The sequence below is a fragment of the Oncorhynchus masou genome, chromosome 22 (assembly GCF_036934945.1).
Source record: "Oncorhynchus masou masou isolate Uvic2021 chromosome 22, UVic_Omas_1.1, whole genome shotgun sequence".
Classification (NCBI taxonomy): domain Eukaryota; kingdom Metazoa; phylum Chordata; class Actinopteri; order Salmoniformes; family Salmonidae; genus Oncorhynchus; species Oncorhynchus masou.
The window spans coordinates 30,863,233-30,889,019 of NC_088233.1; the positions used below are offsets into that span (position 1 = coordinate 30,863,233).

The 25,787-nt window shown below is 42.7% G+C and overlaps 1 protein-coding gene across 1 annotated transcript; it reads right to left on the reverse strand.

Moving 5' to 3' along the window:
* Positions 1-8,225: 8,225 nt before the first annotated feature.
* On the reverse strand, positions 8,226-25,007 carry LOC135508819 (uncharacterized). The gene is made up of 19 exons (XM_064929030.1): positions 24,992-25,007; positions 24,552-24,680; positions 24,330-24,461; positions 23,832-23,892; positions 23,532-23,650; positions 23,286-23,414; positions 22,674-22,826; positions 22,404-22,535; positions 22,127-22,249; positions 21,866-22,008; positions 17,654-18,010; positions 16,954-17,390; positions 16,759-16,829; positions 15,365-15,730; positions 15,137-15,256; positions 9,829-9,917; positions 9,582-9,626; positions 8,861-9,016; positions 8,226-8,707 (listed from the first exon to the last, which is right to left on the reverse strand). The coding sequence occupies exons 1-19, from the start codon at positions 25,005-25,007 to the stop codon at positions 8,666-8,668; spliced, it is 2,820 nt and encodes a 939-aa protein (XP_064785102.1). The 3' UTR covers positions 8,226-8,665.
* Between the last annotated feature and the right edge of the window lie 780 nt (positions 25,008-25,787).

The window sequence follows — 25,787 nt, forward strand, 5'->3', positions numbered from 1 at the left end:
ATTTCCTGATATTCAGAGATAAATCTGATACATGTGTGAAGATATTAATACACTCAATAGCTTTCTTGACTTCCTTATGATCTTTCAAAACAAATGGTGGTGTCGTCAGCCAATTGTGAACATTTAATCTCTTTGTCTTGTATCTGAATACCCCTAAAACGATCCTTATTTATATGAAGCGCCATAACTTGTGACCAATAAAAATAAGAAAGGAGAAATTAGGCATCCTTGTTCAATTCCACGTCTGTCGATGGGATTATTTAACAGAGCTGTTACTATTATTCTAAAGTGTCTTAATTACACTTTGAAAATATTGACCAAATAATGTTCAACTGTATCAAATGCCTTGTAAAAGCCTACAAATAAAATAAAGCTATCTTCCATAATGTGCTCATTGTAGTCTATCAAGTTCAATACTAGTCGAAAATTACAGGCCTCTCTCATCTTTTTAAGTTGGAGAACGTTTGGTGGCTGACTAAATACTTTTTTGCCCCACTGTACATGTCTGCCCTACATAAAACCAGACTGGGTATCATCAATGATTTGGTCAAGACCTTTTTTAAGTCTTTCTGCAAAGATGGATGCAAGTAGCTTTCCATCATTGTTCATTAATGTGATTGGTCTCCAATTTTCTAACATCATATAATCTTTGTTTGGGTATTACAGAAATTAGGCCTTGTGTCATAGAAACAGGCAGGACCCCTAAATCAATTGCCTCCTTAAAAACATTAAATATAAATAATATCCTCCTGAAAATATTTATAGAATTCACTGATAATGCCATGATTCCCTGGAGATTTGTTCTCTTTTCATTTGCTGATACATTTTTTTATATTTCATTGATAGAAATAAAATCATCACAAGACTTTTAGAGGTCTTCATCTATGAATTTTGCAGTCTTTGACAGAGTCTAGAAAGGCAGATATGTTACTAGTAGGACAGGCATTACTGGTATAAAGGTTACCATAGAATTGTGAAACATATTTTAAAATATCTTTGGGGTTGTCATTTTCTTTGCCATCTATATTGAGCTTATTTCTATTCATAAGTCAATTCAGAATTTTTTTCTTTCTAAATTGTAAAAGTATTTTCAATTTGTTTCACCTTCCTCCAACCATCTCCTTCTTGATCTTACAAATGCCCCTTTTGCTTTCTCTTCATACATTCGGTCCATTTCTAGTTGTAAAGAGAATAACTGAGCCTTTCCTTCTTCATCAAGGTCCTCCATAGAGATTAGAGAAAGGATTTCCTTAACAAGTTTATCTTCTCTCAATCTTCGGCAATTTCTTTACTGTTTGGCTGTTTGTCTTATTTCATGCTTCATTAATTCCCAATATTGCCCATAAGACTTAAATAGTTGTGCTTTCCTCCAATTGTCTTGTGTAATATCTTTGGCATCCATCTTGAAACTATCATCTTCCAACAGTCTACTATTGAGTTTCCAATATCTCCGATTCGGTTTAACTTCAGATCCATTAATATTTAAAGATAATATAACTTTATGATCAGTAAGAATTGAAGGTTCAATTGATACCTTGACTGCAGAATTATCTAATGAATTAGAAATCAACCAGAAGTCAATTTTTGACTGTCTGGACATGTCCTTGTTACTCCAAGTGAAGTCCTTTTTATCAGGATATTTAGACCTCCAAATATCTACTAATCCAAGACCAAGACACGGTTATTAAACTCAGGATTAACAATGCTGGATCTGTAAGGAGGGGGATATCTGTCAATCATCACATTAGATACAGAATTAAAATCTCCACCTAAGATCATTTTTACATCCTGAAATACACCTATAACTCTATTAATCTCTTCTTCAAATTCTTGAAATAATATCCTGTTGTTTTGTTTGTTGGATGCATAAATATTGCCTAATAAAAACATTTCATTGTTGAAATGTACTGTTAAAATGAACCAACGTCCAGAGTGGTGAGTCTTACTACTGATGACCTTCCCTTTAAATGCATCTCTTAAAACTGCTACACCTGCAGAGTGGTTGTTGCCACATGATAACCAGATATTGTTACCCCATTGATTTTTCCAAAAAGAAAGATCGGAAGAACAAGAATGTGTCTCTTGTAGAAAGTAAAAGTCTGCATTAAACCGTTTGCAATACAGGAAAATAGCCTTACGTTTGAATAAATGACGAATATCCCTGACATTAAATGAACAAAGAGATAAAGACATACACTTCAACCAACAACCTTGTTATGCTAATATAAGCTTTTCCTAAGGACATGTCACTCAAAAGGATTTCCATCCCATTATTAACCTCTCCAACAAAAACAAAAATAGGGTCATAAAGTTACCAAAGTATTCTTACTCCCACAAGGGGGAGACGTTGTGTAGACTTTACAATAAGCAGTTATTCATCTATAGTTATTAGTGTCTAGTTGACCAGTTCTCAGGTCAGCCTTTTCTCATTCAAGTGTTTGTGTACATTTTTTTATATAAAAAAGGCTGCTTTTCACCTGGTAATCAGTTTTTGGCCTGACAGTTCAGCCCGCGTTAGACTCTGGCTCTCTCTCAAATGTTCTGATTTGGCCGCATTTCTTTCCCATCGATGACCACTTGCACAGATACATTTTTTTAGTTTTCCCTGCCTTTTGAGCTGCAGCCACCATCGGCCACAGTTTCTCTCTTGTCACTTTGTCTGCTGAGGTCAGATCCTCCGTGAACCTCAATTTTAGCTTGATGAGGAATTCACAATTCTTCGCTCGCCTTCAAAGAAGAGCCGGTGTAGATCTGTTGGTGAACCAGATGATAGTTGTCCTCGGTCTCTTGTCTTGATCCTTGTCTTCCCAAACGATGGACGATGTCTACATTTTCCTGAAGTTTGGCTTTTGATTCGGGAATGACAGCTCCACAGATGTCAACAATTCTGCATTTGATGTCCTGACCCGCCTGATTTGGAATTCCATGGAGCCTCAGGTTCCACCTGCGCTGGTATCTCTCCTCCTCATTCACCTTCTGCTCGAGTTCAGCCACCTTTTCACTTCCACTTTCTTCATGTCACTTGAGGGTTTTCACTTCTCCAAAGACAAAGTCAACAGATTTCTTAATGGCCTCAATTTTCATCATATTCTCCCTAACCATGACCTCCAAGCCATTTGCCCTTTCATCCATATTTGCTGTCAAAAGCATTACAATATTGTTTTGCATCTCAAGAAGTGACTTACCCTCTTGGCATGACTGGAGTGCCGGGGTTGTTAGGTAAAAGCCTGAGCTGGGGACTGGAGGGGCGCAAGTTGTGAGCATTGTTGTCTGTGCTCACCACATTTTCATCACCCATTGCAGTATTTCCCCCCACAGTTACATTCTGAAGAGGAGTACCCAAAATCATACTATCTTTTGTGGTTAATTGTCCATCTGACAATCTCTCCATTTCTTTCCTTTTGGTTCTGGTCGTGGCAGTTTCCATGTACATTCGACAAGCTAGTTTTTGAGTTAGCTAGCGGTCTAGTGGTCGCAAACTTAGTTTTAGAGGTTAATAACTTGCAGAAAGTAATCAATTACTTTGGTAAATAAACTAAACCATATTCATACACGGTTTTATGGTCGTAGAAATAATCCAATGGTCATAATTAGGTAAGGAAATCCCATAATTCCTTCAACTACCAAAACAAATCATCTGTACTGACCGCCATCTTGCGCACACATTTATGAGACCCTCTGTATGGGCAGTACAAAAGACAATATCTTTGTTGAAGAAGTAATTGCAGCGATGGATGTATTTTGTGATCCCAACAAAGAATATATTTTAATGTGCAGTCAGGGCCATGATGAGAGTTAAAACAAATATCTCACTGAATTGAGGAATCGAGTGGCCACCTACAACTTGAGTAATCACAGACTCTCTTATCAGACAGGATTGTGTGTGGCATGTGTGACCCACACTTAAGAGAGCGCATACTCAGAGAGACTGATCTCAGTTTATAGAAATGCATACAGATTGGAAGAGCTGCAGAACTGTCCAGACAGAGAGCTAGAGTCCTAAATGTGCAGGGCCCTGTAGCAGTGCATGCATTTACACAGGACGAGAGACAGAGAGGAGAGGAGACCCTACAGAGGGACAGAGAGGGAGAGGAGCTCTTACAAAGGGACAGAGAGGGAGAGGAGACCTTACAAAGGGACAGAGAGGGAGAGGAGACGTTACAGAGGAATAGAGAGGGAGAGGAGATCTTACAAAGGGACAGAGCGGGAGAGAAGACGCTACAGAGGGACAGAGAGGGAGAGGAGCTCTTACAAAGGGACAGAGATGGAGAGGATACCTTACAAAGGGACAGAGAGGGAGAGGAGACGTTACAGAGGAATAGAGAGGGAGAGGAGATCTTACAAAGGGACAGAGCGGGAGAGAAGACGCTACAGGGGGACAGAGAGGGAGAGGAGACATTTACATTTAAGTCATTTAGCAGACGCTCTTATCCAGAGAGGGAGAGGGAGAGGAGACATTACAGAGGGACAGAGAGGAGACCCTACAGAGGGAAAGAGAGGGAGAGGAGACGCTACAGGGGGACAGAGAGGGAGAGGAGACGTTACAGGGGGACAGAGAGGGAGAGGAGACGTTACAGAGAGGGAGAGGAGACGTTACAGAGAGGGAGAGGAGACGTTACAGAGAGGGAGAGGAGACGTTACAGAGAGGGAGAGGAGACGTTACAGAGAGGGAGAGGAGACCCTACAGAGGGACAGAGGAGACCCTACAGAGGGACAGAGGGAGAGGAGACCCTACAGAGGGACAGAGGAGACCCTACAGAGGGACAGAGGAGACCCTACAGAGGGACAGAGGAGACCCTACAGAGGGACAGAGGAGACCCTACAGAGGGACAGAGGAGACGTTACAGAGGAACAGAGCATTATACAAAACAGATACTGTGGACGGACACATGAGTGAAAAAGGGAAACATGCCCTGCATATGGACAAAAAATGTCAATCCTTTAGAAAAAATCAATCACCTCTCTAAGGTTTGCAAAAGTGCAGGGACCAGCAAGGATGTTCTCTGCATCACACTAGGGCCAAAGTTAGAGAGCATCAATGTGGTACAGGAGAAAACCACAGACCCCAATGCAGCTCTCTTTGCAACCATGCTGGTCAAGAAAAAGTCAGTCAGATTTCAGCTAGATTGTGGTGCAAGTTGTAATATTATCCCTGCAAACTTCACAAAAGCCAGTCACCTAGAGCCCTGCAGTCAGGTATTGGTGATGTATAACAAAAGTACTCTGACACCACTGGGGAAGTGCACACTTAAAGTAATCATTCCACGCAATAAGAAAACCTACCAAGTTGAGTTCATCGTAGTCAACAAGAACTTGCACAGGCCCATTCTAGGAAGTAAGGCTATCCAGGCAATGGAGTTGATTACTGTGCAGCACCACAACTTCATGGCCATCGAGAAAACAACAGGATCCTGGACATAATAGCAATTAAAATGGGAGTATTCTGATGTATTCTGAGATGGATGCTTACCCTGCAAACTGAGGCTGTAAGTGGATGAGCGAGTGGAGCCCGTCCAGCTGCCAGAGAAGAGTGCCAGCAGCACTATATAAAGCACTCAAAGAGACGCTTGTGGTCTAGAGAAAAGAAGGACGATAAAAGCAGTTGAAAAAAGCACAGATTGGATTAGCAGCCTGATCATAGTGCAGAAACCATCTGGAAACCTACGAGTGTGTACTGATCCGAAACCTCTGAACAAGGCGCTCAAGAGGAGCCATTACCCACTTCCCACTATTGAAGACGTGCTGCCAGATCAACAGAGCACGCATGTTCTCTGTTTGTGATGTTAAAAAAATGATTTTGGCATGTGGAACTGGAGGAGGAATCCAGCTATCTCACCACATTCTCTACTCCCATGGGACGCTACAAGGTGGCTGCACATGCCAATGGGAATCAGTCCAGCCCCAGAGATCTTTCACAGGAAGTTGACCCAGGCAATGGAAGGTCTTCCAGGAGTCAAAACCATTGCAGATGACATCCTGATTGTGGGAGGAGACAATGATGAAGCAGCGACTCTGGACCATGACAAGAACCTGAGAATACTCCTGGACAGTTGCAGGAAGCTCTATATCAAGCTGAATAGCTACAGCTCAGGCTGCTCTACATTGGCCCCCTGCTAACATAAGAGGGATTGAAAGGACCCGGGAAAAGTGACAGCCATCAGACAGATGCCGAGGCCTACAGATGTGCAGGGGGTTCAGCACTTCCTGGGCATGGTAAACTACCTAGCCAAGTTCTGCAGCCACGCCACCGAGCTCTGCGAGCTACTGCAACAGCTAACACACAAGGACTTACTGTGGGAGTGGTCAGAGACAGGAGTTGGCTTTCAATAAAATCAGGGATACCAGTGCATAGACCCCTCTGCTGAAATACTACAACCCAACAGAGCAGCTTGTACTACAGTGTGATGCTTCAGAGAGTGGGTTAGGAGCAGCCTTGATGCAGGGAGGACAACCAATAGCATATGCCAGCAGAGCCCTGACAGAGACTGAGAAGGGGTATGCACAGATAGAGAAGGAGCTGCTTGCAGAGCCCTGACAGAGACTGCAAAAGGGTATGCACATATAGAGAAGGAGCTGCTTGCAGAGCCCTGACAGACTGAAAAAGGGTATGCACATATAGAGAAGGAGCTGCTTGCAGAGCCCTGACAGACTGAAAAAGGGTATGCACATATAGAGGAGCTGCTTGCAGAGCCCTGACAGACTGAAAAAGGGTATGCACATATAGAGAAGGAGCTGCTTGCAGAGCCCTGACAGACTGAAAAAGGGTATGCACATATAGAGAAGGAGCTGCTTGCAGAGCCCTGACAGACTGAAAAAGGGTATGCACATATAGAGGAGCTGCTTGCAGAGCCCTGACAGACTGAAAAAGGGTATGCACATATAGAGGAGCTGCTTGCAGAGCCCTGACAGACTGAAAAAGGGTATGCACATATAGAGGAGCTGCTTGCAGAGCCCTGACAGACTGAAAAAGGGTATGCACAGGATTGTCTATCACATTCAATCTCTCTGCAATGACCTCCTGAACAGAACACTGGCTTTTATATAGCTTCAGAATGAATGTGGAACTGGAGACAGCTGTCTTGACGAGGGGGCGGGGTCAGCTCTCCAATTAGCCATGGAGTCGACCAATCAGCTGCTTGAGGGATTTTAGGAAGCCATTTCCTGAAATAAACACATGCAAATACACAAACTACAACACAAACTGGGGAACGTAACAGCAGGGTCTACGGGCAATTACAGACTACCAAAAGAAAACCAGCCACGTCACGGACACCAATGTATTGCTTCCAGACAAACTAAACACCTTCTTTGAGGATAATACAGTGCACCACTGCATCTCAGTGCTAGAGGTGTCACTACAGACCCACAGATTTCACAGGAGTGTTGAATGGACAATTGACTCAACAGGCAAAGCTACAATTATACTGAACAAAAATATAAACGCAACATGTAAAGTGCTGGTCCCATGAGCTGAAATAAAAGATCCCAGAAATGTTACATATGCACAAAAAGCTTACATCTGTTAAAGAGCATTTCTCCTCTCCTTTGCCAAGATAATCCATCTACCTGACAGGTGTGGCATATCAAGAAGCTGATTAAACACCATGATCATTACACAGGTGCCCCATTGTGCTGGGGAAAATAAAAGGCCACTATAAAATGTGCAGTTTTGTCACACAACACAATACCACAGATGTCTCAAGGTTTGAGGGAGCATTCAATTGGAATGCTGACTGCAGGAATGTCCACCAGAGCTGTTGCCAGGCAATTGAATGTTAATTTATCTACCATCAGCCACCTAGAACGTCATTTTGCCGGTCAGGTCCATCAAAAGTATGAGCTCCTGTTGTTTTCCCAATGAGAATACAATCCCTGTATCCAAATCCAGACTCAAATACATCAAGATACAGTATTCAATGTCTGTCGGCCGTAGGCCACTGAAACTCAAATATATCTTTCCTTCTCCCACACGGTCTCCTATGTTTCATGCATGTTTAAACCATTCACACCCATGCATTACATAAAAAGTGTCTTAGATATTGGTGTTTAATATTAAGCTATAGAAAGCATTTCCCCTTAAGGGACAAACTCTCTAGAAGTAGAAAAAGCTGTTTTTAACCTCAAGTCAGTAAATGAACATCCTCATTGCTATGGAGCCTTGAGGGTCCCTGAATGAAAAAGCATGATGTGAGATTATCAGACAGTGACTGACACACATCACTGCATACAGACACCCTTCTGTTTAATTCAATACAAACAACTTCAGGGGACAACGAGTGAACAACCATTTCAATCTCAATCCATACATTAACAATGAACAAGATAAATTATGAAACCGTCAAGTGCAAATCATTACACAAAGAATTTCCATTTTTCTATTCCAAACAATATTCCAACTACTTCAAATAGGCAGCAAAATACTGTGTAAAAAAACAAGGTTGAGAAATACAGAACGGACCCTTCATTAATCCTCCATGACCATGAAATTAACATTTCAAATATAGTACTAAATTTTAAAAAAAAAATATTTTATTTACAGTAGCACAGCATAGTAATTCATTTCAAACTGGGGACTAAATTATAGTATTTAAAGTATTACTGAATATTACATTAGAGTATTTCAAATATATGACTGTGATTTATGTACAATAGACAATGTGTTCTTCTAGGATCTCATGGAGTCTGAATCCATACCCTGGGCTTTAGCCTGTAGGGAGAGAAAGAGAGAATGAGAGAGATGGAACAAAATGTAGAACAATACCCAAAAAATGACAGCGAGCAGGGTCAGTTGAATACTCACCAACTGAAATTGAAGTCAGTGACATACATACATTTTTGTAAAACCATTGATGCCCATCACCTGCAGGCGTTTGTATTTCTTGGCCAGGTCAACGTTGGTGCGTCCCGGCTGGAACGGATAGGCCCAAAGGATGGAGTTCCAGGATGGACCAAACCGCTCTATACCTCGACACAGATAACTCTCCTCCTCACGGCTGAAGTTCCTCCTCTCCCTCCTCTGTAAATAGATAGAGGTCGCTGAAGACAGACCTGGCTCTCAAGAGCAGACAGGCTACGTGCACACTGCCCACAAAATGAGGTGGAAACTGAGCTGCACTTCCTAACCTCCTGCCAAATGTATGACCATATTAGAGACATATATTTCCCTCAGATTACAGACCCACAAAGAATTCGAAAACAAATCAAATGTTGATAAACTCCCATATCTATTGGGTGAAATTCCAGTGTTCAATCACAGCAGCACGATTTGTGACCCGTTTCACATTTTCACATCATTACAACACTGTATATATATATATATACACACACAACATTTGACATGTCGTTATGTAAGTCTTTTGTAAGTAATGTTTACTGTACATTTTTTATTTCACTTTTGTTTATTATCCATTTCACTTGCTTTGGCAATATAAACATGTTTCCTATAAAGCCCCTTAAACTGAAAATTAATTGAGATGGGGGGGGGGGGAGATCAATGTACAAGGAATGTAGGAGAATGCAGGGTAAAGAACAGTAAGAGAGAGAGAGACAGACAGAGGACATGAGACAAAACACAAACACACCTCATTGGTATTCACCCTCTTTTCCTTGGTTTTGGAACTGCTCTGCTGCAAGACAGAGGACACCATGACACACATACCTCTGGATAACGTTCCCCTACTACACACACACTGGCATAGTGGTCTCTGCTCCCACATTGCCTGATTATGAGAACACTGGTCGTTCTATACAGTCCATCCACTATAGATTAACCTCCAATTCAACACACTCACTTCTACAGAGACATCTGGATACACTCATCTCTCTTACAGTCAAAGATGGGTTTCCCATAGAAAGAGTCTTCTGCTGATCATCGATGACACCGTCCTCCCCACCGATGGCACCGTCCTCCCTTCTGTCTGTGTGTGTGTGTGTGTGTGTGTGTGTGTGTGAAAGTGTGAGGGAATAAAAAGGAGACAGTAAGCAAAGAACAGACGTGTCAAGCCTCATTGTGAGCAGAGACCTACAGCTCACAGAGCTCTGAGGTAAACAGAGACACAATCAAATAAAGAGAAAATACAATCTCTCCCTCTTTTTCTTCTTCATTGGAAGTGACATTAGGTCATCAGTCAGGCCTAATACAGCTGCCTGCTACCAGAACAATAGAACACAGAAGAGATTCACTGACCAGAGAGGGAAAAAGGGAGAAATAAGCATAAATGGAGCATGAGAGAGGGGCAGAGAGTGAGTGCGGGGGGGAGAAAGCAAGACAGAAAAACAGAGAGAGGGAAAGTGGGTTAGAGAGCAAAAGAAAAACGAACAGACAAGGAAAGAGTGTAGTATTTCTTTGAAGGAGGAAAGGTGCTCAAAAAGAGCAGAGTAAATCTGTGAACTGAATCAACACACAGAAGAGGTGGACACTGCTACACGATAAGAGCACTGTAAGAGTGTAAACTAGCTGGAGTTGTACAACTGTACTGGTATAGAACAGTGTAAACTAGCTGGAGTTGTACAACTGTAAACTAGCTGGAGTTGTACAACTGTACCTCTCTAGAACAGTGTAAACTAGCTGGAGTTGTACAACTGTACCGGTATAGAACAGTGTAAACTAGCTGGAGTTGAACAACTGTACCTCTCTAGAACAGTGTAAACTAGGTGGAGTTGTACAACTGTACTGGTATAGAACAGTGTAAACTATCTGGAGTTGTACAACTGTACTGGTATAGAACAGTGTAAACTAGCTGGAGTTGTACAACTGTACTGGTATAGAACAGTGTAAACTATCTGGAGTTGTACAACTGTACCGGTATAGAACAGTGTAAACTAGCTGGAGTTGTACAACTGTACCGGTATAGAACAGTGTAAACTAGCTGGAGTTGTACAACTGTACCGGTATAGAACAGTGTAAACTAGCTAGTGTTGTACAACTGTACCGGTATAGAACAGTGTAAACTAGCTGGAGTTGTACAACTGGACTGGTATAGAACAGTGTAAACTAGGTGGAGTTGTACAACTGTACTGGTATAGAACAGTGTAAACTAGCTGGAGTTGTACAACTGTACTGGTATAGAACAGTGTAAACTAGCTGGAGTTGTACAACTGTACTGGTATAGAACAGTGTAAACTAGCTGGAGTTGTACAACTGTACTGGTATAGAACAGTGTAAACTAGCTGGAGTTGTACAACTGTACCTCTCTAGAACAGTGTAAACTAGCTGGAGTTGTACAACTGTACCTCTCTAGAACAGTGTAAACTAGCTGGAGTTGTACAACTGTACCTCTCTAGAACAGTGTAAACTAGCTAGTGTTGTGTTATACAGCTGTAGAGGTCAGTAACAGAATTGACTAGCTATCAGCTAGTGTGAGAACATTTCTCTATGCTACAAGGAATACACTGGAGACCAGGAATCCCACAGGGGGAAAAACACATTCAATTCACATATTAGTTGTAACTTCATAGCGGCCTGTTACCAGCATCTAACTTAAAGGGTAAATCCACTCATTAGTCCACTGTTGATACAGTCCCAAAATGTTTTGCATGTAAGCAGACAATTTTCTAAAGATTGGACTTTCAAGAAGCAAAGTATCACTGGCCACATCAACCAACCAGCCATGAAGGTACGTCACTCGCTGTGGATGTCGACGAAGGCGTCCCTGGCAACAGGGGTCTCCATGGAGATGTTGACCCCGGGAACTGACAAAGACCAGAAACAGCTTTGCCGCCCTGGATCCAGAGGTTCCGGGGCCTTCGTCCATGGTGACTTCCCATTCAAGATCGGATCCAGAGGTACCTGCTTCTTCATTCTCAGCTCTGTCTCCCTCTCCGGTGGCTCCTACCTCAGGTTCAGATCCTAGGAACTCCCAGCCTCACTAGACCATGAGGCTGCCTGAGAGAACGGCCCATTCAACATCACCAACTGTCATCATATGCAGCTCTATGATGAGAAACATCTCGGTCCCCAAGGCAAAAACCCTGTGCTACCAAGGAGCATGAATACAGGACATAACAAGGCTGCTTCCCGCTGTTCTACCACAGATGCCGGGAGCTGACACTGTCGTAGTCCATGTGGGGTCAAAAGACATCAGGAGGGCTAGCTCGGAACATTTAAAAATTGATTTTAAAAGAACTGATTTTAGTATTAAAAGACTCCAAAAACACCCAATAATTTTAGGTCCAGTACCATAGTTGTGAAAGATTCAGCAGACTGCTGGCATTACACATCTGGCTAAAAGACTACTGTAGCTCTGCTGGAGTCACTTGTACTGATAACGTTGACACCTTCTGGAAACAGAAGATACTCTACAGGAATGGCAGAGTCCATCCAAATCATCTTGGCTCCTGGACTCTGTACATGCATTTCAAGGCTGCGTTGAAACAATGACTGGTGAATGATCCAGGACCAGCTCAGTTAATCCCTACCATTGTAACAATGAGTTGTCATAATGCTGCATCAAATGTACATGATCTTAGGGGCATTGGCAAACAAGTAATTTCATGTATGTACCCCTAACTGCAAGGAATACATCCGTTTATCCTACAGCTATTGTAAGCAGTAATCATGAGCCTATAAACCAGAGTTACACTGTTAGCACTGAGGCGGTGTGCAGCTCACCCTGCACTATCAGCTCCAATGTAAATACCATGAGTAAGTCTACCTCTGATAAGCTTCCCAGTAAAGCATTAAAAACAACCAAGCAACCCAGAAAAGTACTAAAAATAGCCCATATTAACATATGTAGCCTAAGTAACAAGGTCCATGAAGTCAATAACTTGCTTGCAACAGATTACATTTATATTCTGACCATCTCTGAAACTCACTTAGATAACACAGTGGTAGCAATACATGGTTATAACATCTACTGAAAAGACAGAAATGCCAAGGGAGGCGGTGTTGCAGTCTATATTCAGAACCACATTCCTGTAAAGCTTAGAGACGATCTAATGTTAAACACTGTTGAAGTAATATGGCTACAGGTTCATCTGCCTCACCTAAAGCCCATTCTGGTGGGAAGCTACTACAGACCACAAAGTGCTAACAATCAGTATCTGGATAACGTGTGAAATGCTTGACAATGTATGTGATATCAACAGAGAAGTATATTTTCTGGTTGATTTAAATATTGACTAGCTATCATTAAGATGCCCACTCAGGAAAAAACTTCAAACTGTAACCAGTGCCTGAAACCTGGATCAGGTTGTCAGTCAACCTACCAGGGTAGTTACAAACAGCACAGGAATTAAATCATCAACATGTATTGATCACATTTTTACTAACGCTGCAGATATTTGCTTTAAAGCTGTGTCCAAATTCATAGGATGTAGTGATCACAATATAATAGCCCTATCTAGGCAAACCAAAGTTCCAAAGGCTGGGCCTAATATAGTGTATAATAGGTCATACAAGAAGTTTTGTAGTGATTCATATGTTGATGCTTTAAAGAATATTTGCTGGTCTGTGGTGTGTAATGAGGACCAACCAGATGCTGCACTTGACCCATTTATGAAACTACTTATTCCAGTTACTCATAAGCTCACAGCCATTAAGAAAATGACGGTAAAAACTTAAATCCCCGGATTGATGAGGAATTTAAAAATTGTATGGTTGAGAGGGATGAGGCAAAAGGTATGGCAATTAAGTGTGGCAGCCCAACTAATTGGCAAACGTACCGCAAATTAAGAAATCATGTGACTAAACCAAATAGAAAGAAACTACACTATGAAACAAATATCAATTATATAAAGAATTATTTAAAAAAGCTTCAGAGGCAACTTAAATTACATTTTGGGAAAAAGGCCAACTCGGCTCCTTCATTTATTGAATCAGATGGCTCATTCATCACAAAGCTCACTGATATTGCAAACTACTTTAATTACTTTTTCATTGGCAAGAAAGGCAAACTTAGCAATGACATGCCAGCAACAAACGCTGACACTACACATCCAAGTATATCAGACCAAATTATGAAAGACAAGAATTGTACTTTTGATTTCTGTAAAGTCAGTGGTGAAGAACTGAAAAAATGGATGTCTATCAACAATGACAATCCACCAGTGTCTGACAATCTAGATGGATAATTACTGAGGATAATAGCAGATGATATTGCCACTCCTATTTGCCACATCTTCAATTTAAGCCTACTAGAGAGTGTGTGCCCTCGGGCCTGGAGGGAAGCCAGTCATTCCGCTACCCAAGAATAGGTAAAGCCCCCTTTACTGGCTCAAATAGCCGACCAATCAGCCTGTTACCAACCCTTAGTAAACTTCTGGAAAAAATTGAGTTTGACCAGATACAATGCTATTTTACAGTAAACAAATTGACAACAGACTTTCAGCACGCTTATAGGGAAGGACACTCAACAAGCACAGCACTTACACAAATTACTGATGATTGGCTGAGAGGAATTGATGATAAAATTATTGTGGGGGCACATTGATTATATGCAACGCAGGACAAGCTAGTTAAACTAGTATTATCATCAACCATGTGTAGTTAACTAGTGATTATGTTAAGATTGATTTTATAAGTTTAATGCTATCTAGCAACTTACCTTGGCTCCTTGCTGCACTCACGTAACAGGTGGTCAAGCCTGCCACCAGTCTCCCCGTGGATTGCAACGTAATCAGCATCCAAAAATGCTGATTACCGATTGTTATGAAAGCTTGAAATCGGCCCTAATTAAATCGGCAAGGCCATGCCGATTAGTCGGTCGACCTCTAGTATTGACACTACTAGTACACAGCTCGGACATCCATGCATACCCCACAAGACATGCCACAAGAGGTCTCTTCACATTCCCCAGTCCAGAACAGATTATGGGAGACACACAGTATTACATAGAGCCATGACTACATGGAACTCTATTCCACATCAAGTAACTGACACAAGCAGTAAAATTAGATTTTAAAAAACCTTATGGAACAGCGGGAACTGTGAAGCAACACAAACATTGGAACAGACACATGCATACACACACGATAACATACGCACTATGTGGAAGTGGTGGAGTAGGGGCCTGAGGGCACACAGTGATGATGCCACACACACACAGATGATACAAGAGAAACGATACGGTTATCTCATTATTGGCTGAGTAAAATAAAGGCTAAGGTGTTGTCATGGTGTCTGAACATACAGTACCTCCTCTCTCCTGCCCCCTGCTGGTCACAGAAGAGAGGCTCTTCATCAGACCTTTATGCAAAGGATTCCAAGTGATACCTTCACATGGACCACAGGTCTCAAGGGGAGTGAGACTCACATCTAAGAGAGAAAACAGGGAGGGGCGAGAGAACTATATAATATATTATTGTTTTTCACAGAAAAGACAGAGGGGATATGTAAATATTTTATTGAGGTGGTGAATCTTACGGTTGTGATCAGTGTTGCGTTGTCCGCTGTTGGTTGAGAAGCTCCTCAGGAGGGTTCCTTTACAGACAGGAGTCAGACTGGCCTCTGTTACAAAAGGACACATATCCCAATTCAAATCACATCGATGTGTGGGTGTGTTCAGCACTTCAGGAATCTCATCTCTGCAGAGATCCCAGACGCTCTGTGTCCTTCGCTGAGTCTCTCTCTGTCCCGTTGTGTGTATTTCTCTCCTCCTGCGTATATCTCGGAGGTGCTGTGTGTAGCTGTGTGTGGCCTGCTGCAATACCAGGTGCAGGTCACAGCTGTGGGGACAGTTCCTTTGGAGGACAGGGAACGACCGGCTGGTCACCAAACCGAACACACAGCCTGGGGAGAAGGAAACAGCTGGTTGAACACGGTTTTGCTAAGAGACAGTTAAGCTTTATTCAGAGCTATAGATAAATAGATACACTACATGAACAAAAGTATGTAGGCAGCCGCTTGTCAAACATCTCATTCCAAAATCATGGGCATTAACATGGAGTTGGTCCCCCCCTTCTATAACAGCCTCCACCCTTCTGGTACGGCTTTCCACTAGTTGTTGGAACATTGCTGCGGGGACTTGCTTCCATTCGGCCAGAAGAGCATTAGTGAGGTCGGGCAACGATGTTGGGTGATTAGGCCTGGCTCGCAGTTGGCGTTCCAATTCATCCAAAAGGTGCCACAAAGTTGAAAGCACAGAATTGTCTAGAATGCTGTAGAGCTAAGATTTCCCTTCGCTGGAACTAAGGGGCCTAGTCTGAACCATGAAAAACAGGCCCAGACCATTATTCCTCCTCCGCCAAACTTTACAGTTGGCACTAGTGGGGCAGGTAGTGTTGTACTGGCATCCGCCAAACCCTGATTCATCTGTTGGACTTCCAGATGGTGAAGTGTGAGTCATCACTCCAGAGAAAGCATTATCAATGCTCCAGAGTCCAATGTAGGCGAGCTTTACACCACTCCAGCCGACACTTGGCATTGTGCAATCCGCGGTCCCGTTCTGTGAGCTTGTGTGGCCTACCTCTTCGCGGCTGAGCCGTTGTTGCTCCTAGACGTTTCCCCTTCACAATAACAGCACTTACAGTTGTCCGGGGCAGCTCTAGCAGGGCAGAAATTTGACAAACTGACTTGTTAGAAAGGTGGCATCCTATGACAGTGCCACGTTGAAAGTCACTGAGCTCTTCAGTAAGACCTTTCTACTGCCAATGCTTTTCTATGGAGATTGCATAGCTGTGTGCTCTATTTTATACCTGTCAGCAACAGGTGTGGCTGAAACAGCCAAATACACTAATTTCAAGGGGTGTCCACATATTTTTGTATACATAGTGTAGACAGTTTTGCATTGTCACTTTATCCCATTGACATATTTGTACCTTCATCATCCAACGGTTTCTTCTGCCTGCTCATTCCTGGCTTGCCTGGAGCTGGGCACTTGAACACTTGGCTAAAACACACACCATGAGGGAGAGAAGAATGGTACACAGAATTACATTTCTTACATGACATGAAACACTTCACAAGAATCATGTTTCAATAAATACAGCATTTGCATATAGTGCAGTGCTGACCTGTGTGTGTGTGTCTGGGAGTGTCCTTCTAGTGGACTGGAGGAGGAAGGGACCAGTGTTCCTGTCCCCAGATATACAGAACACCTCTCATCCTCTCCATCACGGGGCTGTCCAGGGACACTAGCTCTACCAGGTCCAGCATAGCCCACGGCTGACACAGACAATGTGTGAGCCTGCTCTCTCATGCCAAGGTGCTCGTCTCTGCAGGTCTCGGTCTGTGTGTGTGATGCTGTGTTTGTGCCTTTCTCTGTGAGTGTGTTTGTGTAGAGAGGATAAGTATTTCTCTTAGCTGCCAAGCACCTGTCCTTCTCTGGTTGTGTGTTTCCAAGTGTGTACATGTGCAGAGTGGTGTGCCTTTGTGTGTGTGTTCTCTTCTCCCCCTCTCTGCTGCGGCTGGGTTTCTGAGGCTCCTCACTGGTCTGTCTCCTTACACGCTTCTGATCAAAACACACACACACACACTTAACTTACTATAAAATACCCAAGAGAGTCAGTGCGCTTGGAGAGCCCAGTACAGTGTCTGTAAAATAGATTGGTCCTGTCCAGAAACAACATGTCACAGGGCAAGGTGGAGCTACCATATTTCTTATTATACCTATCCAATTCCTTCAGATTGACATGACGTCCCCTAGAGGGTAGGGGTTGTTTCTGGACAGGACCATTGTGTGTGGAGTGGACCAGAGCTGTGTTAGACCCGCACCGTTAGGTCCTGCCCTCTGTTTGTGGGTTGATTCTCCTCTAGGACTCTATGGTGTAGATCCTCTCTCTCTCCATCTCCACCCCTCCCCACTAGAACCGGCCGGACTGGGGTGTGTTCACAAGACATCCCCCTCTCTTCTCCTCCTCCCTCCTCACTTCTCTCTTGACCCCAACGCTCTCTTTCCTCATACCTCCTGCCTCCATTCCACTCCTGGTATGGTAAAGAGGTGTGGTGAGGCGGTAGGGATAAGGATGGGGGTAGAGGTAGGGGTAAAAGTAGCTCCTTCCTCTCCCATTCTGCAGGGTTCTGTCGGTCTGGGGAACTTGGTTCAACCCCCTCCCACTCCTCCTCCGCTCCCTGTTCAACAACCCCAATCACACACACACACAATGACATTGTTGAATAATATAGGACTAGAATTAGATGCAGAAGGCTTTCACTTCTCTTCACGAAAATGTAAGTTATTATTTTTATTTGTTTGATTGAATGGTTATGGGTCTGAATAAATAACCGCTATTGCCTACCGCCAGCACGCGTTCACTCTTCTTTCAAACTACCTTCTATTGGCTGCTGTATTTAACATTAAGCAAACAAGAGCTTGCATCCCTCTTCAAATAGTTTATTGGTATAAGAAATACAAATAAAAAAAAATGTCCAGAACGCTATTCTAGTCTAGATTATCCTGCATGGGAGAAGCCAGTGGAGCACAGGTGCATTTGTTCTGCACAAGAGACAGAGGCTATAAGTTAGAAGCTTATTATGCATAACCCATCATTAAATAGCTAAATAAAAGGCTAATACTGCATTGAATGTATTACATTTACATATTACATTTAAGTCATTTAGCAGACGCTCTTATCCAGAGCGACTTACAAATTGGTGAGTATTATTAACCGTAGGATAAAAAATGGACACTGCGCATGGTCATGTTCGTTAGGCACCATAGGGAAGAAAACGTACTGAAACAGGAAGGGGCTGTTCTGACTTGTTCAATGAGAATGGCCCATTTTTTTTCTTCCCTTTCGTGCCCTAATGAACACATGCTGCACAGCCACATTAACAAATGAAAACATCACAAGAACAAAACATGCTTACACACACATTCAGAAGTTTGGGGTCACTTAGAAATGTTCGTTTTTGACAGAAAAGCACATGTCAATTAAAATCAAATTGATCAGAAACACAGTGTAGACATTGTTAATGTTGTAAATGACTATTGTAGCTGGAAACGGTTATCAGCAACCATCACTCCTGTGTTCCAATGGCACGTTGTGTTAGCTAATCAAAGTTTCTCATTTTAAAGGCTAATTGATCATCAGAACCCTTTTGCAATTAGGTTAGCACAGCTGAAAACTGTTGTTCTAATTAAAGAAGCAATGAAACTGGCCGTCTTTAGACTCGTTGAGTATCTAGAGCGTCAGCATTTGTGGGTTTGATTACAGGCTCAAAATGGCCAGAAACAAAGAACTTTCTTCTGAAACTCGCCAATCTATTCTTGTTTCCATCTACAATAGTAATTTACAATATTAATGTCCACACTGATGTTATTTTGTGCTTTTCTTTATAAAACATGGATATTTCTAACATTCAAACGGTAGTGTACACACACACAACCATACCAGTCCTAAGTTTAGACACGCCTACACATTCAAGCTTTTATTTGAACTATTTTCCACCGTGTAGAACAGTGACGACATCAAAACTATGAAATAACACATATGGAATCATGTAGTAACCCAAAAAGTATTAAACATATCAAAATATATTTTAGATTCTTCAAAGTAGACACCCTTTGCCTTGACAGATTTGAACACTCATTGCACTCACAGTCTCAATCAGCTTCACCTGGAATGCATTTCCAATAGTCTTGAATGAGTTCCCACATATGCTTAGCACTTGCTGGCTGCTTTTCCTTCACTATTCAGCCAAACTCATCCAAAACCATCACAATTGGGTCGAGGTCAGGTCATCTGATGCAGCACTACATTACTCACCTTCTTGGTCAAATTGCCCTTAGACTGGAGGTGTGTTTGGTCATTGCGCAAACCAGATGGGATGGCGTATCGCTGCAGAATACAGTGGTAGCCATGCTGGTTAAGTGTGCCTTAATCTAAATAACCCCCACACCTCCATGCCTCACGGTGGGAACCACACATGCTGAGATAATCCATTCACCTACTCTGCGTCTCACAAAGAAAACGGCAGTTGGCAACAAATCTCAAATTTGGACTTAGGTGGAAATCTGTCCTTTGGTCTATCTAATATCCATTGCTTGTATTTCTTGCCCCAAGCAAGTCTCTTCTTCTTGGTGTCCTTTAGTAGTGGTTTCTTTGCAGTAAATCGACCATGAAGGCCTGATTCACACCGTCTCATCTGAAATGTTGATGTTGAGATGTGTCCGTTACTCGAACTCTGAAGCATTTATTTCGGCTGCAATTTCTGAGGCTGGTACATCTAATGAACGTATCCTCTGCAGCAGGGATAACTTTGGGACTTAATTTCCTGTGGCGGCCCTCATGAGAGCCAGTTTCATCATAGCGGTGGTTTTTGCGACTGCACTTGAAGAAACTGTCAAAGTTCTTGACATTCTCCATATTGACTGACTGAATGTCTTAAAGTAATTATGGAATGTCCTTACTCTTTGCTTATTTGAGCTGCTCTTGCCATAATATGGACTTGGTCTTTTACCAAATAGGGCCATCTTTGTATACCCCCACTGTGTCACAACTAATTGGGACAAACATAATGAGGAAAGAAATTCCACAAACAAAGCACACGTGTTAACTTTTTATGGCTTTTTAATGGGGGGTAGCTTGGTAGCTTATTGAGTAGCTTGGATGAATAAGGTGCCTAAAGTAAACAGCCTGCTCCCTCAGTCTCAGTTTCTAATCTATGCATTTTATTTTTAGATAGGAAACTCTAAAGTTTCTAAAACTGTTTGAATGATGTCTGAGTATAACAGAACTCATATGGCAGGCAAAATCCTGAGTTGAAATCAAAACAGGAAGTCAGAAATCTGAGCTTTGTATGTATTCACCAGAGTCCAATGAAATCCCCTTGAGATATGATGTTGCACTGCCTAGGGGTTCCACTAGATGTCAACCATCAATATAAATTATAATGAGACTTCTATGATGTTGTGGGAGTGAATGATAGCAGAATCATTCAGGTGTCTGGCAGTCAGCCATTTTCTGATCATTTTTATTCCTCGTGGTGGTCACTTGTGTTCCATTGCTCACGAAGACAAGGAGTACTCCGGTTGGAACTTTAACTTTATTCTGAAAGAGGTAGGCTAGGACATCTATATATAGGGCTATATATCAATGTATGTTTTTTATTTTATTTAACTAGGCAAGTCAGTTAAGAACAAAATCTTATTTACAATGACGACCTACCAAACTGAGTGGTTCTAGCCCTGAATGCTGATTGGCTGAAAGCTGTGGTATATCAGACCGTATATCATGTGTATAACAAAACATTTATTTTTAATGCTCCAATTATGTTGGTAACCAGTTTATAATAGCAGTAAGGCACCTCGGGTGTTTGTGATATATGCCAATATACCACTGCTAAGGGCTGTATCCAGGAACTCCACATTGTGTTGTGCGTAAGAACAGCCCTTAGCCGTGGTAAATTGGCCATATACCACACCCCCTGGTGCCTTATTGCTTAACTAGAACATGATTATGTATTTTGGATGCAATTTGAATGGAGTTAATGGAGAGAAAGAGAGTGCTTGGGCGTGCACTGATTTAAAGCAACGATATTCGAGTGACTCTGCAGCTGCAACAAAATTGTAAAAGTATTTACAATTAAAAAACAAGGTAACCCCCAAAAGATGTGCATTTGTTCTTTATATTACTGTAGACTATGCTGCAGCAAATGCAGGCCTACAGCACCTGTCACAAGAAAAAAAGTTACCATGATGAGATGATAGGTCTACATGCATAGTGAACTGCTCTCCATACTGAGATGGGCTGTCTGTCGCCACCCTGAGTGTTGATAATTCATTGTGCAGAGGCCGTAAAGAAGACAGATTTAGACATTGCATATAATTTAACAGTTCCATTTCATGCCATGCTGTTCATATAAATAATTTATTATAATTTACCAGTTTCTCAGTTATTTATCCCGGGAAAAGAGAATGGTCTTGGGCGGTAAATCCCAGTAACCGGGTTCCCGCCATGTATATGTGTGTGTGGTGTAATATACCTGAGCCTGTTGTCTCTCCAGCTGGTTGATCCTGTGCAGTATGTCTCGTGCTGACCTCCAGTACCCCTCCATGTCCACAGGGGGCTCCAGCTCTGCAGTCTGACCCTGAGACTCCCCATGAACAGCACCGCGCAGAAACACAGCTGGGAGGACAGGGAGGAGCAGGATGAGAGGAAAGACAATGCTACGGACATAATGAAATGGGTACTCACTTCAACACTGACATCTGACGTTTGCATGCAGGTCTGTGTGTGTACTCACTAGCCTGTTTGCAGGTCTGCAGTATGAAGGCAGCAGCCTTCCTGAGCTCTTCACTGGTAGACTTAGTCAGTAGAGTGATGAGGGACAGACCTCCACACTGTAAGAACTGAGACCGGTGCTCCTCTAGAAGAGAGAATTTAATTAAATAAATACTGTAGTTATCACAGTTATTACTGTGCAGTTATCATTGTTGTAATAACTTCATGTTTTCTTTGGAATTGCAAGATGTTTTATCGTCATTATTTGATGCAAATAAAGCTGTGCGTCCCAGCCATACCAGAGGCCTCAGTGCAGTGTCCCAGGGTGAGTATGACAATGAGCCTGTCTTGGGGCTCCAGGCTGGGGCTGGACAGCAGGGAGTGGAGCTGAGGAACCAGACCATAACCTGCCAGACCTGACGCCAACACAGCTACGCACAGTAGGGGGAGAGAGGATCAAATGGACAGGTTACCTAAGGAGAGCTGGTTTGCATGGCTGTATGAGAGTGAGTTCGCCCTAGCAGTAGGGGAGAGGGGTTGATTTGGGATTCAGGGAGTGAGTCACACACGGTTGTCAATGATGCAGGCTGACAGGGTCTTGGTCATGATGACAGACAGCTGACAGGCCAATGGGCTGTGGGAGGCATCAGAGGCTAAGCGAATCAGAGTGAGTGTCAGATTTCCGAGCCCGCCGACTGTGGAAAAACTATCCTGAGCACAATCTGTGAGATAGATAGTGGGAGACACAGAGATAGGAGATGAATACAGAATAATGGTTCAGATAAACCAAAACCATCTACACTGTAGCCTCTACAGACTAAAGGCCTGCATCCATCCTTCCTTAACACCAGGGAGAGAAAGAGAGAGACATAAACCTTCATTTGAACAGTTACCAAAACACTCCAGGACACTAATCTCTACAGACTGAAGGTCTGCATCTCTCTTTAAGATCTTTGCCTGGCCGTCCTAGAAATAGAAACAACACTGCACTTATAAAACTACTCGGATTACAATTACAAACTGTCCATTGCAAAAGCAACCTAAGTATTCTGTGTGTGACAAGACAACTCAAGAAAATATGTTAAAAAGGATAACATACCTTTTCAATCACAAGATACATACAGTATGTAAGTAACTGACTCTAAACATTAGTGTCAGTGTATCATCCCTGTTTTACTCACGGTTGTTGGCAACGGTCATGGATATAAAGGAGCAGATGGGCTGAACCATCTCTGCGTAGGGGTGGGTGAGCTGCTGCAGCCAGCCCTTGACCAGGGGGAAGGCTGACACACACATACGCTGGCTCTCCTCTAGGGAAAGAACATTTTCCTTTGTCCACCAAGTTACACACATGCATAACCACCCTTGTTTATTTAATGTACAGCTGCATAGAACACTGTACAAGGACACAAATACACACAGATTACCATTCTGGGGGTTGTTGACACAGCCACAGAGAGCACTGGACACAGAGGTCCAGAGTTGGAACAGCTGAGTGACGTTAGCAGATCTCACTGTGGCCTCACCAGAGAGGGGGAAACTAGTCCTGGGGAGAGAAACAAACATCAATCAACCTGAATTGGAGTTGCCCTGTACAGTTTCACTTTAATACAATGTAATCATCAGCTCACCTCTTGACTATGCAGGTCTTGATTGTAAAAGATAATTCGTTGTCTATTTCAACCCATGTCTGCCGGAAACCCAGTGAAGTGCATTTCAGTGTTTACCTGAACAAGTCCAGCAGGATATCCAGACAGCCTGAGGTCTGAGCGTACTTCTGGCCAGACCCTGAAGCAGCACACACACAATTAACCACATCTGTATGTACAATATATATAGCCTAGTGCTTTTCACATTAACGTCAATAAAGCCTTGTTCACACTGGAGGTTTAGAAGTGACTCAAATCCTTTTTTTTTGCATATCCAAATCTATTATTTTTCATGCAAAACTGATTTCAGCATTACATCCTGCAGTGTGAACAGGGCTTAGGTGCTTCACAGTAACCTAGCTTAGAATTCAAAAATCAAGCACTAGTACAGTGGCAAGGAAAAACTCCCTGGAAGGTAGAAACCTTGAGAGGCACTAGACAGGGGAGCCCCATCCTCCTCTGGCTGTACCAGGTAAAACACCTGCCTGTCATGACAATCACCCTCTGTTCGAAATCAAATCTCAACCCCAGCAGGACCAAAGAAACCCAAAGTCAGTTTTTCCTGTCTGCTCTTACTGTTGTTGGCGACAAGGACAGAGAGCAGGTAGACAGCTACTCTCCTCTGGGTCAGTGGACTGTCCTGCTGCATCAGACACTCTGCCAGATCACTGAATGTCTCCCTCCTACACAGGGCCTGTTTACAGTACACTGCACATACACACAGTGTGTTTACAATACACAAACGTCAGCATCAGAGAGAAACTGCTTAAAGTACACTACCAACATATACACACACACCATTGGCCTCTGCCAGCATTCCCAGTGTGAACTGAGCAGTCTCCCTGACCTCGGAGTGAGCACTGGATTTAGAGAGGTTATACACAAACACCACTCCTCCCATCTCTCTGAAGAAGTCCACATTCTCTTCTGAAACAGAGAGAATCAGTGACATTACATCACTATTAGTGGTTCATTTGTCTATTAAATCGATATACAGAAGATTTGCTGTTTGTGTGGGCGTGTGAGAGAGACCTCTCTGTTGACAGATGGAGTAGATGGTGAAAAGAGCTTGTTTCTGTGAAGCAGGACATTTCATCTGGTACTTCAGACACTCCAGCAACAAACTCAGATCTGTCTTTGTGGCTGTAAATTAGAAAAACAGACAAAACAAACAAATAAATTAACAAAAACATAAAGTAGTGTCATGTGTAACATAAAAGTCCAGCAATAATACTCACCATTTCGTTTGCTCATGCTGGAAACATACATTTCCATCTTCAATTGAAGGATGCTAGCTAGGACTGTAGGACAGATGTGGTTACCAACGAAATACAGGCTGTATTCATCTGTGCTGTTGCTGTAACTAGCTAGCTAGCAAGAAGGTACGATCCAAGAGGTTTAGAAACTCTGTGGGAAACAAATGGGAAGTTGACAGAAAATAAACAGGTAAAATAATGACGTCGGTGATCTTTAGGTCGGAAACTCCGAGCTCTCGAAAGAGGCCCGAGTTGCAGACTTGGACTGCCAAGTTGGATGACCGTTCAAAACACGGTTTCCCTCCCTCTCAGTTCCCAGTTGTATTTGAGGCCGGATATGTTATGAACGCGGCAGATTGTTGTCACCAGCTGAGCCAGCTAACGTTAGCTATCTGTTACTAGATGTGTCACGGCTCTCATGAGCGACCTTGCTCTAAAAAAACAACTATCTAGCTACCTGTCTGCTTGCCAATTCATCAATACACTTCATGAATTACAATTAAAATCAAAGCATACTCTTACATTGTCATTTGCTGGACAGTAAACATACTTAAACAATATGGTTATGTGTTGATGCCTTTGCTGGTGCACCGGATGGAAAATTGTGGACTCAAAATGTACCGCCACCGTTTCTGATTGGCCTCCGTGAAGGCGCGACTTGTCGGAGGCCGAACGAAGCCAGGGACTTTTTTTTAAACCTAACTAACGTTAGCTAAATATGAACAGGTCAAGGTGTCTTAGCTTCAGTATTCTTTACAGTAGTGTAAAATAGTTAGTT